Here is a 13,410-nt window from a genome sequence, read left to right on the forward strand (position 1 = left end):
TTTTTAATGCTAAAATATTTTTATACATAGGACCTAGAGATATACCTTATTGTATTTTCATAAATATCTTGAAAATTTAAATTATAGGATCCATTTTTTTCTATCCCTTCATCTCTAAAATCTGAGTGGCCAGCTAAGGTTGGTATAATGTAGAGAAGATAGAAGTGTTTTTAGAAGAATAAGCTTACCAAGCCAGAAACTGCAGCAGTAGATGTTGCTATGGCAGGGATAATTTTACCAGCTATGCGCTTCGTTTTAAACCTGTCAGCTGGTTCAATGCTATACATTTTGGCTCGAAGGTTGGATGCAGCTGTGATGAAATCGATGTGTCCATTATTGTCATCATCTTTTTCAAATGAAAGGACTGCCATCTGAAGGTCACCTGACCAGGGTAACAAGAAGAAAGTTCTCTAGTTAGTGGTAAAGGTTTTATGATATAAAAAGCAATGTACAAAGTGTGCATGCATAAGATTTTTAAAGAACAAGATTTCTAATAAAGAAATATACAAGTTACCAAGCTGAAGGATCCACTGAAAGCACTGATCAATTAATAAAGACATTCATCATAATTTATGTTACTAATCAAATTAAAATGTATAAAAATGTAGGCAAGTGAAGTTGTAAAAGAACATGAAAACAATGGCTTTAATACCACCAAAATAAAGAACTTAATGTATAAAAAATAGTAAATAGTGAAATATAAAAGTCATATGTGACATTAGCTGTGGATTATAAAAGTAAATCTTTGGTACTACTCAAAATTTATCCATAAATATTACTTTGAAACATTTTATCTCTGATAACTAACAGTCATTTAGTTATCCTTTTGAATATTTCAAGATTAGTGATTTCCAATGTCACTTTAAAGACTATTTACATGAAATTTTACTGATTCACACATGAAATCACAGAACTTTGAGAAATACTGATTTATCTAACAAAAGATAGTAAGCATGCCTAAGGAGATGAACAACTAACTCTGCTTTTAAAAAATTAAAAGTTCAGCTTTAGCAAAGCTGTTAGTATCCTAGCAAAGTCGGTTTGTATCCTAGTCAGTACCTGAGAACAGTAAGAGGAGGGAAAGAGCTAGTTACATAGCATGAGGACCAGAGATCAAGGCTCTAGAATCTACACAAAAGGTGGACACACACAGTGAGAACCTGTAATCGCAGCACCTACAGAGAGATAGGAGGCAGATACAGGAGCGTCCCTGGAAGTTTGTAGACCAACTAGCCTGGTGTATGCATCAGGAGAACAGGCAAAGGAGGCAGGACCAGCATCCAAGCTTAATCTCTGACCTCCATGTGTGTGTCATGGTATGTACACGCCCACATGTTCACCTATATTTTCTCTCTCTCACACACAGACACCAACTCCTCTCCCTCCCCCCTCCCCCTCCCTTCTTCTCTCTCTGAGACTTTTGGTAATTCTTCCCCCTAAAGTAGTATGTCTAAAAGTATGAAAGTATGAACAGGGTAATAAGCTGATTTTTTAACTTGAGATAGGGTCTCACTATGTAGCTTAAGATGACCGTGACTTCCTGATTCTGCTGATCCAGTATGCCCAGCTAATCTGAACTTTCTGCTCCTTAAAAGCAAGCTATTTGCTTGTGTTTTAAGACCTGTTCAACATCTGAAGCATAAAAACAGTAAGAATTACAATACAGCACTTAATGTAATTTGGAAAGTTAGATTTTAAAACTTGATGTCAAGGACATGAGAATAAAAATGATGAATTTAGTCACAGTTAAAGGACAGAAACTTTTATATGATGATATAATCAGCTATTAATGACTAAGAATTATTCCCCTCAATTTGTCAATATGGCTCTTTGGGAAAGTAAGTCTAGCTATAGTCCAATGTATTTGAAAGAGGTCCCCTTACTTTTGGTAGCTTTGTTAGATGAAATAGCCTTTTCTAGTTGGAAAACAGCATTTCTCTCATCTTCACTGGAGATAGGAACATGGTCTGGTTTCCTTGCAGTTTCATCTGTTTGAACAACCTTTAAAAATATATATTTATTACAATTATCACATTTTATATCCAGGTTTGACTATTATTTATATTTAATCAGATCATAATATAATTATTTCTGTGTTTGTTTACTACCTGTCCTCATATGCTGGCAGGTTTATAATATAACCAGGCTCTTTCATCTTGGTCCCTGAGAGACCTCCAGCATATCTCAAGCAATTTATTTTTCTTATTGGAGCTTGAATTTTTTTTTTTTAACTGAAGAACTTATATAGATAGATATCTTACAATTCCACACTTAAATGAAGTTGAGATTCAAATAGTTTTGACTTGGACAAATCTACATTTGACTAAAAATGCATAGTTCAAAGTGGCTGATTCATGAAGGAAAAAAATGGAAATATTTACAAAATATGTAATATGGGCTTTAAGTACCTGCTGATTACTAAGTAGTTATTTTTATAAAGAATACATTTTTCTTCATATACTAAGTACAGCATCATTAATGCAGCATATACCACAACAGATTTATCTTTAAGGAGCTACCTAATAGAGAGCACATATAATCAAATGTTTTCAAACAAAAGAACGTCTTCCTCTATTTACTATTTACTTTAAAAATTCATCAAATTATGTTCTGAGACATTAAACATCACCAACATTTAAGATGTAATACATCCTTTTTGGAATAAAATGTCCTTAAGGACAAAGACTGTTCATTACGGTATTCTCCAGGCTAAGAATGAGATTTGCTATAAGCAGCAGTTTAATAACCACTAGCTAGGTGAGTGAATGGACTTCTATCTTACCTTGTTGGAAGGTTTGAATTCCTGAATTTTAACTTCTGAAACAATATCCATGAGGGTATCCACTGATAAGTCCTGATTTATTTTAAAAAAGTTAATTTTATCAACACATTTCTTTGAACACTGAATCTGAGATTAAAAACTATAAAAAAAAGGTCCTTTTATCACATTAACTATTTAGCAACTTAATTAAGCAACATTATCACTCATGTATTTATATCCATTTGAAACATTGACCTCCACTGTGTCAGAATTATCAGCCATAAAGGTTATTGGGGGAAAGGAGGCTTGGAGAGAAAATGCACTTATTAGTTAACAAACTTTAAAGTTTTGTTCTTTCTGCAAATTTTAAAAAAGGGACCACATTCCTATAACTTCAGTGTCTAAGGTTTACCTTTCCCGAGTAATGTTCTACTTTATAAATTAATCAAATTCATACACTGAGACGCAAAACAATAATGGTTCAAGTTGAACTAGATGAACCTGCATCTACATTTACTACTAGGAAGCACCTATGAAAAACAGACTGCTTTTGAGGCTAGTTAGGACTTGTAACACAAGACTGAATACTACCACTTATTCCTAGACCTTATGTGGTACTGATCAGAAAGACTCATCTAAAATAGGCATATTAAATGTTAAATACAGATCCAGATTCGGTAGCACACGTCTGTAATTCCAACAGTTAAAAGGCTGAAGATCGGGAACTTGAAGCTAGTCTTGGAGAGTTTGTGTATCTACTAATAAAACCCTATTTTAAACAAGATAGTGACAAAAAACTAAGACCTTTTTCTACTTCTCTAATCAGTTTACTTGAAGGCAGAATTTATACAACTCTGACATGTATTTAAAGAGAAAGCTAACTTATGCACATGTGCTGTCTCACAAAACTCTAACAAACCTGTTGGACAGGACTCAAAAAAGACGATGTCTAACAGAGTGAGTATGATTCTAAGGTACAAAAATCAAAATAAGAGAACTCATAGATTTCTGAAAATGTATGAAAACTAACACTAAAAGAGAAAAAGAATCTAGCTCTAAGAAGCATTTTTAAATGCTATGACATGGCTCATGAGTTTTAATTCAGAGCAACTTAGGATAACAGAAATAGGTAAGCAGGTTATAAATACTTTTATTACTTAAGTATGATTGCTTTTCCTAAATATTATTTCAGCATTTAAATTCAGAAAGAAAAATTAATATTTTCTATTTACCAGTACTGCAATCAGTAGCTAGCTTTTGCAAGTTAGAACGGACAATAACACAATAAAAATAAAACGTTTTTCTCTTTCAATGCAAAAGAATGATTAGCTGGGCATGAAGGCACATGCCTATAATCCAAGCACTTATGAGGTGAAGCAGGAAGATGTGGAGCTCAGGGCGAGTTCCAGCTACACAGTGGATTCTGGACAAGCCTCAGCTATGTGAGCTCACGTATGTACCAAACAAACAAAAGAATGACTTTTAGGATCTAAAAACACATTTAGATGCTACCAACCAATTCAACCTGGGTTTTGAATCACTTGCTAGGGCGTGAACAGTACCTTACCTTTTCTGAAAATGGAATGCAATATACTGTAGCATATAATTTTGCAGCACTCTGAAGAAAACTGAGATGCCTTTTGAAATAAAAACAAAAAAAGCAGTTTGAATGGCAGTTTTAATGAAGATATTTAAGTCAACAGCAAATACAACCTTTGTATTAACACTTAAGAGTTACATTTCGAGAATTTTTGTGTCATAATAGTTTTTACCCTTTTTAAAGTTAAGACAATGAAATTCTTGTCTAGACTAAAATACCAAATTTTCTTTTGATACAAAAATGCTTATCAAAAACACTCATAATATTCAAGTAGTTACTAGCAATACTATGAAGAGAAAAGTGAGTAAAAACTATTAGAATACTTGGAGAAAAGTCCTTTTAATTTATGAGAAAACATGTATCAGGTATGAATGAGAATACATTAGGTTTGAACCAAGCAAAATAATTTACTTAAAAACAAAAATGGGTATGTCATATCGGAAAGGCAATTTATGATAATGTAACTCAAGTTCTGAATCAAGCAATAGATGGGAAAATTAAGCGAAGTGCCATTTGTGGAAGACAAGATTAGTGAAGGTAAGCTAAGTGTCTGATGAGAATATACACAATTAAGTGTGACTCTAAAAACAGTGTACACGTACAGGCATCCACAGAGACAAGCTAAAACATTACCTGTATTAATTTATGCAGCTAGTATTAATTGAATCCACCTTAAGTAAAGTATCTTTAGCTTTAGTTAGTGTAAGAACATTTATTATCATTTTATTTTCTTATGGGCGAAGGTAGGGGTGACTTGGTTTTTTATGGAGTAGATATTACAAAGAATAATTATTTACCATGTAAATGAATGGATGCACATTTGTGTGGAAAGATGTGGCTGGCTCTTTTGACCAGAATGACTTGTTAACTTTGGGATTAAGAGTTTTAATCATTTAACACTGAAGACCCTGTAGTGTACAGCTAAGAAATATACAGTGAAAATATACACATATACTTACAAAGTTTCATTTAAATCAAATTTTATTGGAGAAGGCGGCCTTTTTGGTGACTGCCAAAACAAACCTGGTAAAAAGATAAAATATTGTTTTCAATAAATATTGGTCATATCCAGTGTGTTACATTATAATTTCTTCTCAATACTTATACTCACTGCCATCTTTTAATCGTGTGTCAAGAGGGAAACAGTGAAGAAGCTGTAGAGCCTAAAAGAGGAAAAGGAAGAATGAAAAAAAAAATTCCCTACTCTTTGTTGCTATCTGAAGAAAAAACCCTGAAGTTAAAAAATATAAGCTTTGCTCATATTTGCTCAGGATTCATAAATCAAACAAAACAAACTTAAAAGATAACACAGTGAGGTCTTGTAGACATGTACAAATCAGTTTATGTTTTCTCCTATCCTGCTGTTTTAGCTTTCTTATAACAAACATGAATGAATATTGACTACTTCATTCCTATTGTACAAATGGCATATTTTAATCATAATTTTGCTTTATTCTAAGAGCTAACCCTTAGAATAGACATTAAACACAAATGGCATTCAGCATTTCAAAATTATATACTGAAGATGTGATTGGAAGAGGGTGAGAATGTGATACAGATCTGTAAACTACTGCTTAAATCTAGATGAAAGGTAAACAATGATTACTATGGACATTATACTCTTTTATTTCCATGGTTCATTTTTTTCAACAACAACAATAATAATAATAATAATGATAATAAAACAGGGCTGCTCAGCAGGTAAAGCTACTTACTGCCAAGCATGATAAACTGAATCTGATCCCTAGGACCCACATGGTGGATGGAAATGATTCCTGTAATTTGCCTTTTAACCTCCACATGAATATGTGACATGAGCACACCCCACCCTTCTACAAAAACAAATAATTAAAAATGTAATAATAAAAATAAAATCCCAACCAAACAAAAACACTCACAAAAGATATAAACTAAAAAGAGCAAAGAGAAACAAAAGGCCACTGATAATTATGATAAAAACAGGTGGGATATGAAGGAAAGAAGTCCTATTTCCTGGTGAGATGTGAGCTTAGACCATTTCTCTAAAAAGCAAATCATGGAGGAAAAAAACACAAGTGCACTCAAAGATTGTTTTTGTTTTTTTGTTTAAGATTTATTTATTTATTATGTATACAGTGTATGTCTGCACACCAGAAGAGGGCACCAGATCTCATTACGAATGGTTGTGAGCCACCATGTGATTGCTGGGAATTGCACTCAGGACCTCTGGAAGATCAGTCAGTGCTCTTAACCTCTGAGCCATCTCTCCAGCCCTCAAAGACTGTTTTTAAAAGATGAACGTATAAGGTAAGGGCCTGAGGGAGGGATTAAAAAAGTACAGGATATAGTCTGTTAGCTATGTGACTGCAATCAAGAATAACAGGTAGTATTACTGAATACGTGCCTTGGCCTATCCTAAATGGTTTATATGGATTAGCTTATTCGATGCCTACCACTACATTGTGCAATGTACTTCTTTTTTTTTTTCCCCCAGAGCTGAGGACCAAACCCAGGGCCTTGAGCTTGTTAGGCAAGTTCTCTACCACTGAGCTAAATCCCCAACCCCGCAATGTACTTCTTAATCATTTGATTTTCAGACAAAGAAAACACATAAGATGTGTTTATAAGTTATGTTTGGAAAAGGCAAAATTCGAACAAAATTTTCATCTGAATTATTAGTCTCTTGTTTCTATTCTGAACAAGCTTCTTAATGAATGCATTCCTATTACCTAGAGAAAAAATGTATCTGTCTAAAACCCAACTGTACCTAGGGTCCGCTGACAGTCAAGCCAGTAAGTAAAGCTAAATGTTTTAATTAGTAACATTCAAAGACACACTGGTCAATGCCTGGCCTTTACACCCAGCTAACTATTTACTTGTGAAAGGCTGGGTGTAAGAAAACAACAGACACTTAAAGTCAGGGACATTAGTAATAAATAGGCCAAGGACAGATCTTTGGTTAATGTGTTAGAACGTATACCTACCTTATGGTTAAAATATTTTTCAAACTTTAGTCTTGCTAATTCTACACACTGGGACCAATTTCTGGGTCTTCTGCTAAGTAGCTTAATAACTTGAAAACAGCCTTCTAAACTCTGTCCATTTTGTATTTTCTAGAGTAAAAGGAAAACAAAGAAAAATTAAACACTTTCAATTACAAGCATATACACATTCCAAAAGTATGAGTCAAAGCCTGAAAGATGGACTCACAGGCTTAGTATTTTCATTCTTTTTTTTTTCTTTTGCTTCAAGCCCTTATCTCTCATTCTTTCATTTTTTTCTTCATTTTTTTTTCATTTTGAATAGAATAGGAGGGGATAGCAAATGAAATTTCAGATTCGAAGTTTCTTAATTCATTATATACTTTAATGTTTTCCTAAGTACAAAAGAGGTCCTTAGTATATGAGGACCTATTATCTATTATAGGATAATAGTTAATATAAAATTGATCTTTTCAGTTGTATATGATCAAGAAATGCAAGGAAGTATCTTTGAAGTTGACCTTATTATGAGAGCAATGAGATTACTGTCCAGTCATGATTATTTTCACTTGAATTAATCTGAACTTTTTCCCCAAGAGTTTACCAAACCCTTTGATTACCTGTTGCTCTCACTGGGTTGAACAACAAAAACTAACGTTTTAAGGTAAAACAGTGACAATGACATACAATTCAATTCAATTTTTTTAAAAAAGGCTATCAGTGATCTAATTTCAGGATTCACAGTAACATTTCACTGTGGTCAAATGGACCACTCTTATTTCTTCAGGAAGGTTTTCACATTTTTAGGTAACTAGAAACAAGGTTATAAGGACATCAAGCATTAAGTCTGTAGTAAAAGGCATTAACCTTTACCTGTAAGACATCTTCTGCAGAAGGATAGGCTTGCCAAAATTTGTTAAAAAGTGAAGGCTTGTGGGAAAAGGAACTTTCAAACTGTAAAGAAAAAACAAAGTGACAGGTATATTTAGAAGTTATAACATGCCCTTTTCTAATTCAGAGAGGATGAAGTCATTAAGAACTTCCTCACCTTGTCTCTTGCCCACTGGATAGTATGTTCAATAGCAGCTGGAAAGGACTTCAGAGTACAGAACGGTATTTCCTCCTCTGGGGGGTCCCGCTATTAAAGAATAAAAATCTCAGTATTATTTACTGCTGGGTACTGGTGTGGCGGGGCAGAAAGTCCTAATGGCAGATCACCACACACTATTCATTGTTTTCTTCTCTAAAATTCAGGTGACATGTAAAATTTTATAACATTACTTTTTACTTTGAAAAGTGATTCAAGAATCCTTATTATAAGTTCTCAGCATATTCCAGGTCTCTACATGAAGAAAAACATTTGAGAATAAGACTCTTTATAGTTTCCTAGAGAAAACAGACATTAAATAAATGGAGAATGAGTAAGCTGTCTCACTAGAGAAGCATCTCTCAAGATCTCCTTGTCTATTAGAAGCTGTGTTTACACAGCCTAGGCTTACTGGTTTACTCAGTCAAAAATGACTCAATTTATGCCCTTTTACTTAGAGATATCTATTTTAATTTGCTGATTTATGAGCTACCACTAACTATAATTCAAAGAGGAACACTATTAAGAATATTAAATTGTTTTACAAGAATCTGAAGTAAAAAACTAGGAGAAATTTTAGCAAATATAGTTGAATGAAAGAATTCCCTACTGTGAAAATCTTCCCATGAAATTTTGCATATCATCATTTCCCTCCTGTTTAATACACTAGTTAAACAGTTTAATCTATTACATTATCATCATTAAATGTATTAATGTATTTCATGAAAGAAAATGGATAAACAGTGAACCCTAAGAATTAAAAAACTTACTAACTGAAACATACTCTTTAAATCAAGGGACAATGATACTTATAAAAACCATATACCTTAAATTATTTTACTTGAATTGTCCATTTTAAAATAATAAAGGATACAATTATTTCCTAGACTGACAGTCTCAACTTTAGCAATATTGTAAAATCATTTATGAGGGTCAAAATTTTACATTTTATCATCTAAAATACTCTCTCTCGGGCTGGAGAGATGGCTCAGCGGTTAAGAGCACTGCTTGTTCTTCCAGAGGTCCTGAGTTCAATTCCCAGCAACCACATGGTGGCTTAAAAAACTACCTGTAATGAGATTGGTTACCCTCTTCTGGTCTGCAGATAGAGCAGTGTATACATAATAAATAAATACATTTTTAAAAAAAATTCTCTCTTTCTCTGAAGAATCTGACTTTTTCAGGTAGATTCTGGGTAAATTACCAGGTTTATGTACCAGGTTTCACACGTATTTCTAATAATGCATGCTGGGTCATAAATTCTTAAGATAAAATTAGAAATGAGTACAAAGCTATTAGACTTGTAATCTTCATTCTTTATATGCCAGCTAATTATCTTACACAATAACACCAAAAGATAGCAGATGGATATGATTCCAAGTCTTTGGTGACAGTTCTGTTTTCAGTCCAAAACTTTAATTGCTCCTAAAAGCATTTTAAGCTCTAGGGTTGTTAGAAAACTTAAAAGTTCTAAGAAATAGATAAAATTTTTTTTGATGATTTCTAAAAATTTTATGTAGGGACCAGAGAAATGGCTCAGTTCGTAGACTGTTAGCTGGGTAAGCCTGAAGACCTACATCTGCTCTCAAGCACCATGTAAAAGCATGTGTGGAGTTATGTGCTTATAATGCAGCACAGGAGAGGCAGAGGCGGAGGGTTGGGAGCCGGGGCATCCCTGGCACTTGCTGGCCAGTACCTTGTCTCAAAAGTAAGAGTCCAACAGAGGAGGATACCTGACATTGAACCCTGGACTTCACACAGGTGTGCGCCTTGAACCCTGAACACATACTGAAATCCTGTGTCAACATATTTAAAAACGCAGATGCACATAGATAGCGAAAACCAAAATTAATAAAGTGAAGCAAATTTACTGAATCCTCAACGGAGACAAAAATTATGACACAAAAAGCAGACATTTTTTCAATATACCGACTTACATGACTGTTATAAGATTCAGTCAACTGAGGTACAATAATTTCAGTGTGTCCTTTTGTGCCCATTGTTCCAGAATCTAGGAGAGGCCGGAGGTTTGCTAAGCAACGGCTATTTGGAGACAAAATATGTGGGAAAAAAAACAAAACAAACCACAAAAGTGAGCAATAAAAGGTAAACAGAGGACAGCTACTTCTGTATTTAATATTCCACATGCTGATAATCTCTGAATGAAGTGTTGTAGGAAACAGAACATAAGAGTTCTACTTCCTAGCCCTATGACATATGTAAAAATCTGTTGTCCAACCTAATACTTTGCTTCTTTCCACTTACTACCCCCAAATCCTGGAGTTTTTAAACTTCTATTTTCACCTTAATTACTAACTATGTCATTCTTTCTTCACTTTCTTTCTATTTATTATTTGGTTATTTTCTGACTCTAGGTTCTACCATACTATATTTTCTCAATTAGTCTTTATTCCAAGCAGTAGTAACTACTTTCATTTGTCATGTTTTTCTTAAATTTTTTGTAAATAGCCCCTATAACACATAATCACCCAACAATAAATGCAATTTTTTTTTCTTTTTTTCTTTCTTCTGCTCAAGATTTGTCTTCTTTCTCATTTCTCAACTGGTAAACCTTCTCTGACATATGCTCTAGTAGACTAACATTGTAGTCATATAATGATTCATTCAATGACTGATTTCATAAATCACATTGAATAAAATCAGATGATTGGCATTGAAGATATAGTGGTGGAAAACAAATGGTCTCTGGATGAAAGATTTAGTAAAGAAACAAACATTAAGTAAACACATATGTAAAAAAAAAATAAGTGCCACAATGAAAAAGTATTAAGAAAGGCAGATAACATCTGTTTGAGATATTTAGGCTGAAACTGAAAGATGAGGGAATGGCTTAAAGGAAAGAACAGGCAGGTACATTTGGGAGAATTTTGGAGGGAGGGAAGTACAATTTCCTGAGGCCAAAAACCAATTTCGTTCCTAAGGTAAAAAGGCCTTTGAGAACCTAGAGAAGGCATCAAGAGCTAGAATAAGGAGAGCCAGGGAAGACTGTGCACATTTAAAGTGGGAGCAATGGCCAGGCGGTAGGTATTGCATGAAAAACATTCATGCTGTTTTATCAATATTTAACTTTTCTAAGTATAATAGGAAATCATCAGCATGCTTGAATTTGAGTAGTGCTATTAGAGTGACATAAAAAATAATCAGAAAATTTGGTAGTTTTTCAAAAAGTGAGGGTGGAAAACAAAAATAAAAATGAAAGTAGTTCTTTATGCACTTGAATTTCAAGAACATACCTGTCTACATATCTCCTGGCTTCCACATTATCTAGTGCTGTAATAATGATATCTTGCTTAGTGTAAAATTCATCACTGTATATACTCTCAGTGGCTGGACAAACTTTGTTCAGATGTGCATCTATTTTTAATTGAGGATTTATTTTCAGAGTTGCTTCAGCAGCAGTATAGCTTTTAGGTTTCTAAACAAGTAACAAATAAAAACAGAAGGAATAAATGTTAAACAGAAAAGATGAACTATGACTGAATTTACATATACTAACCATTTGGAAGATCTATGAGGTGATAGCAAGGTAATGAAACTAGTTTACATATTAACAATCTAAACAACCTTCATTGTGTAGCAAAGTGCTTTCGAGATTTTAAGATATTAAAAAGTACTAGTTAAGTCTTAAAAATAATTTTTTTTTTTTTTAAATTAAAGGTTAAGCCATCATTGAATTATGGTGTCATTTCACGTGCTCTGAAGGTTCATTTTGAATACTGGCTCTGAATCTACATTCTTTAGCATCCTTTGAATTTGTGCATCTGATTTAATGGTCTTTCTGTCTCTCCTAGCTCAATTATAACATGTTTTATTTCTTACTCTAAGAACAAAGTCAGAAACTCTTAGAACTCAGGAAATTTATAGATAGGTCTTCATTGTTCATCTAGAGATAACACACAAAATGAACTGTTTTAAAGGATATTTTACTTCACAAGAGGCTCCAATGTCATGTCCTCCGTGTTTATATAAGAGGACATCAGGTTAACTATGACATCTGTTGTAGTCTCTTCTTGTTTATAACATGCCTAAACTTCATTTCCCAAGCCTGACAATGAGTTGACAATACAAGGGAAAAATTGAAACCTAAAGCACATGCTTTTGATGAACATTTCTTTCTTTTCCGCACTGTTTTCTGATACAGGGTTTCACCATGGAACTATCACCAGCCTATTACTCACTTGTAGACCAGGCTGGCTTGGAACTCAAGAGATCTACCTGCCTCTGCCCTTGAGTACACTGATTAAAGGAATAGGCTACCATGCACTGCCTGTTTCTTTTCCTGATTTAAACATTTTGATCTTTGAGAAAACTAAGTAGTCTTTTACAATAAAAGGGGATGTTAAATAAAAATAGTATGGCAATTTTAAACACTAAACCTGGCCTGCTCTAAAACAAAAAGCAGAGTTAAAATGTGTGCTTTGTTAAAACCTCCAATTAAAGAACTTGTTCATGGAAACATACTTTGGTGATCACAAAATGAAAAGTACTATTCATGTTTTGCAACTTAAATATTACCATCCAAAAATCAATGCAAAAACCAACTTTATTATGTACAAAACACAACTTTTGATTTTCTCCAATTTTGTTCTTCCCAAAGAACACTTCATTCTTTCTCTTAAGAGTCTAACAAAGGACAGAAGCCCCCAGCAACCATTATCTATTTAGAAGAAGAAAACGGTGACAAACCTGGATGTGATGAGGTCGAAATAGGAACTGTCTGTTTAGGTTGGATTTTTCTATCAAGTCAGGATCTGTAACTGTAACCTTGTAGCAGAGGAGAACAAAACAAATAAATCTGCTTTGCATTTCTCACTATGACTGAAACAGTACCCTCAAATTATTTTTTGTAGTAAAAGTCATTACAAAAGTAAAATTCTGAATGATTGCCAATAATATGCTATCACTGTTAGATTTAATTCCAATTAATGTTTAGTCAATGAGCATAGTCCAACTAAGGCAGGATCTGTAAACTACAAAGCAG

General features: G+C 33.6%; 1 protein-coding gene across 1 annotated transcript in view; it reads right to left on the bottom strand.

Annotated features, from left to right (window-relative positions):
- Window positions 1–13,410, bottom strand: part of Uba6 (ubiquitin like modifier activating enzyme 6) — a 63,468-nt gene that overhangs the window by 15,390 nt on the left and 34,668 nt on the right. Inside the window, exons 18-29 of the mRNA XM_028892251.2 lie at window positions 13,116–13,193; window positions 11,663–11,844; window positions 10,346–10,451; window positions 8,370–8,459; window positions 8,195–8,275; window positions 7,325–7,453; window positions 5,473–5,524; window positions 5,321–5,384; window positions 4,329–4,398; window positions 2,783–2,854; window positions 1,884–2,001; window positions 189–382 (exon numbers count right to left, since the gene is read on the bottom strand). Of these exons, the coding sequence (XP_028748084.1) occupies window positions 189–382; window positions 1,884–2,001; window positions 2,783–2,854; window positions 4,329–4,398; window positions 5,321–5,384; window positions 5,473–5,524; window positions 7,325–7,453; window positions 8,195–8,275; window positions 8,370–8,459; window positions 10,346–10,451; window positions 11,663–11,844; window positions 13,116–13,193 (1,236 nt within the window). The remainder of the gene's footprint in view (window positions 1–188; window positions 383–1,883; window positions 2,002–2,782; window positions 2,855–4,328; window positions 4,399–5,320; window positions 5,385–5,472; window positions 5,525–7,324; window positions 7,454–8,194; window positions 8,276–8,369; window positions 8,460–10,345; window positions 10,452–11,662; window positions 11,845–13,115; window positions 13,194–13,410) is intronic.

This window comes from Peromyscus leucopus, chromosome 10 (genome assembly GCF_004664715.2).
Source record: "Peromyscus leucopus breed LL Stock chromosome 10, UCI_PerLeu_2.1, whole genome shotgun sequence".
In the NCBI taxonomy this organism is placed as follows: domain Eukaryota; kingdom Metazoa; phylum Chordata; class Mammalia; order Rodentia; family Cricetidae; genus Peromyscus; species Peromyscus leucopus.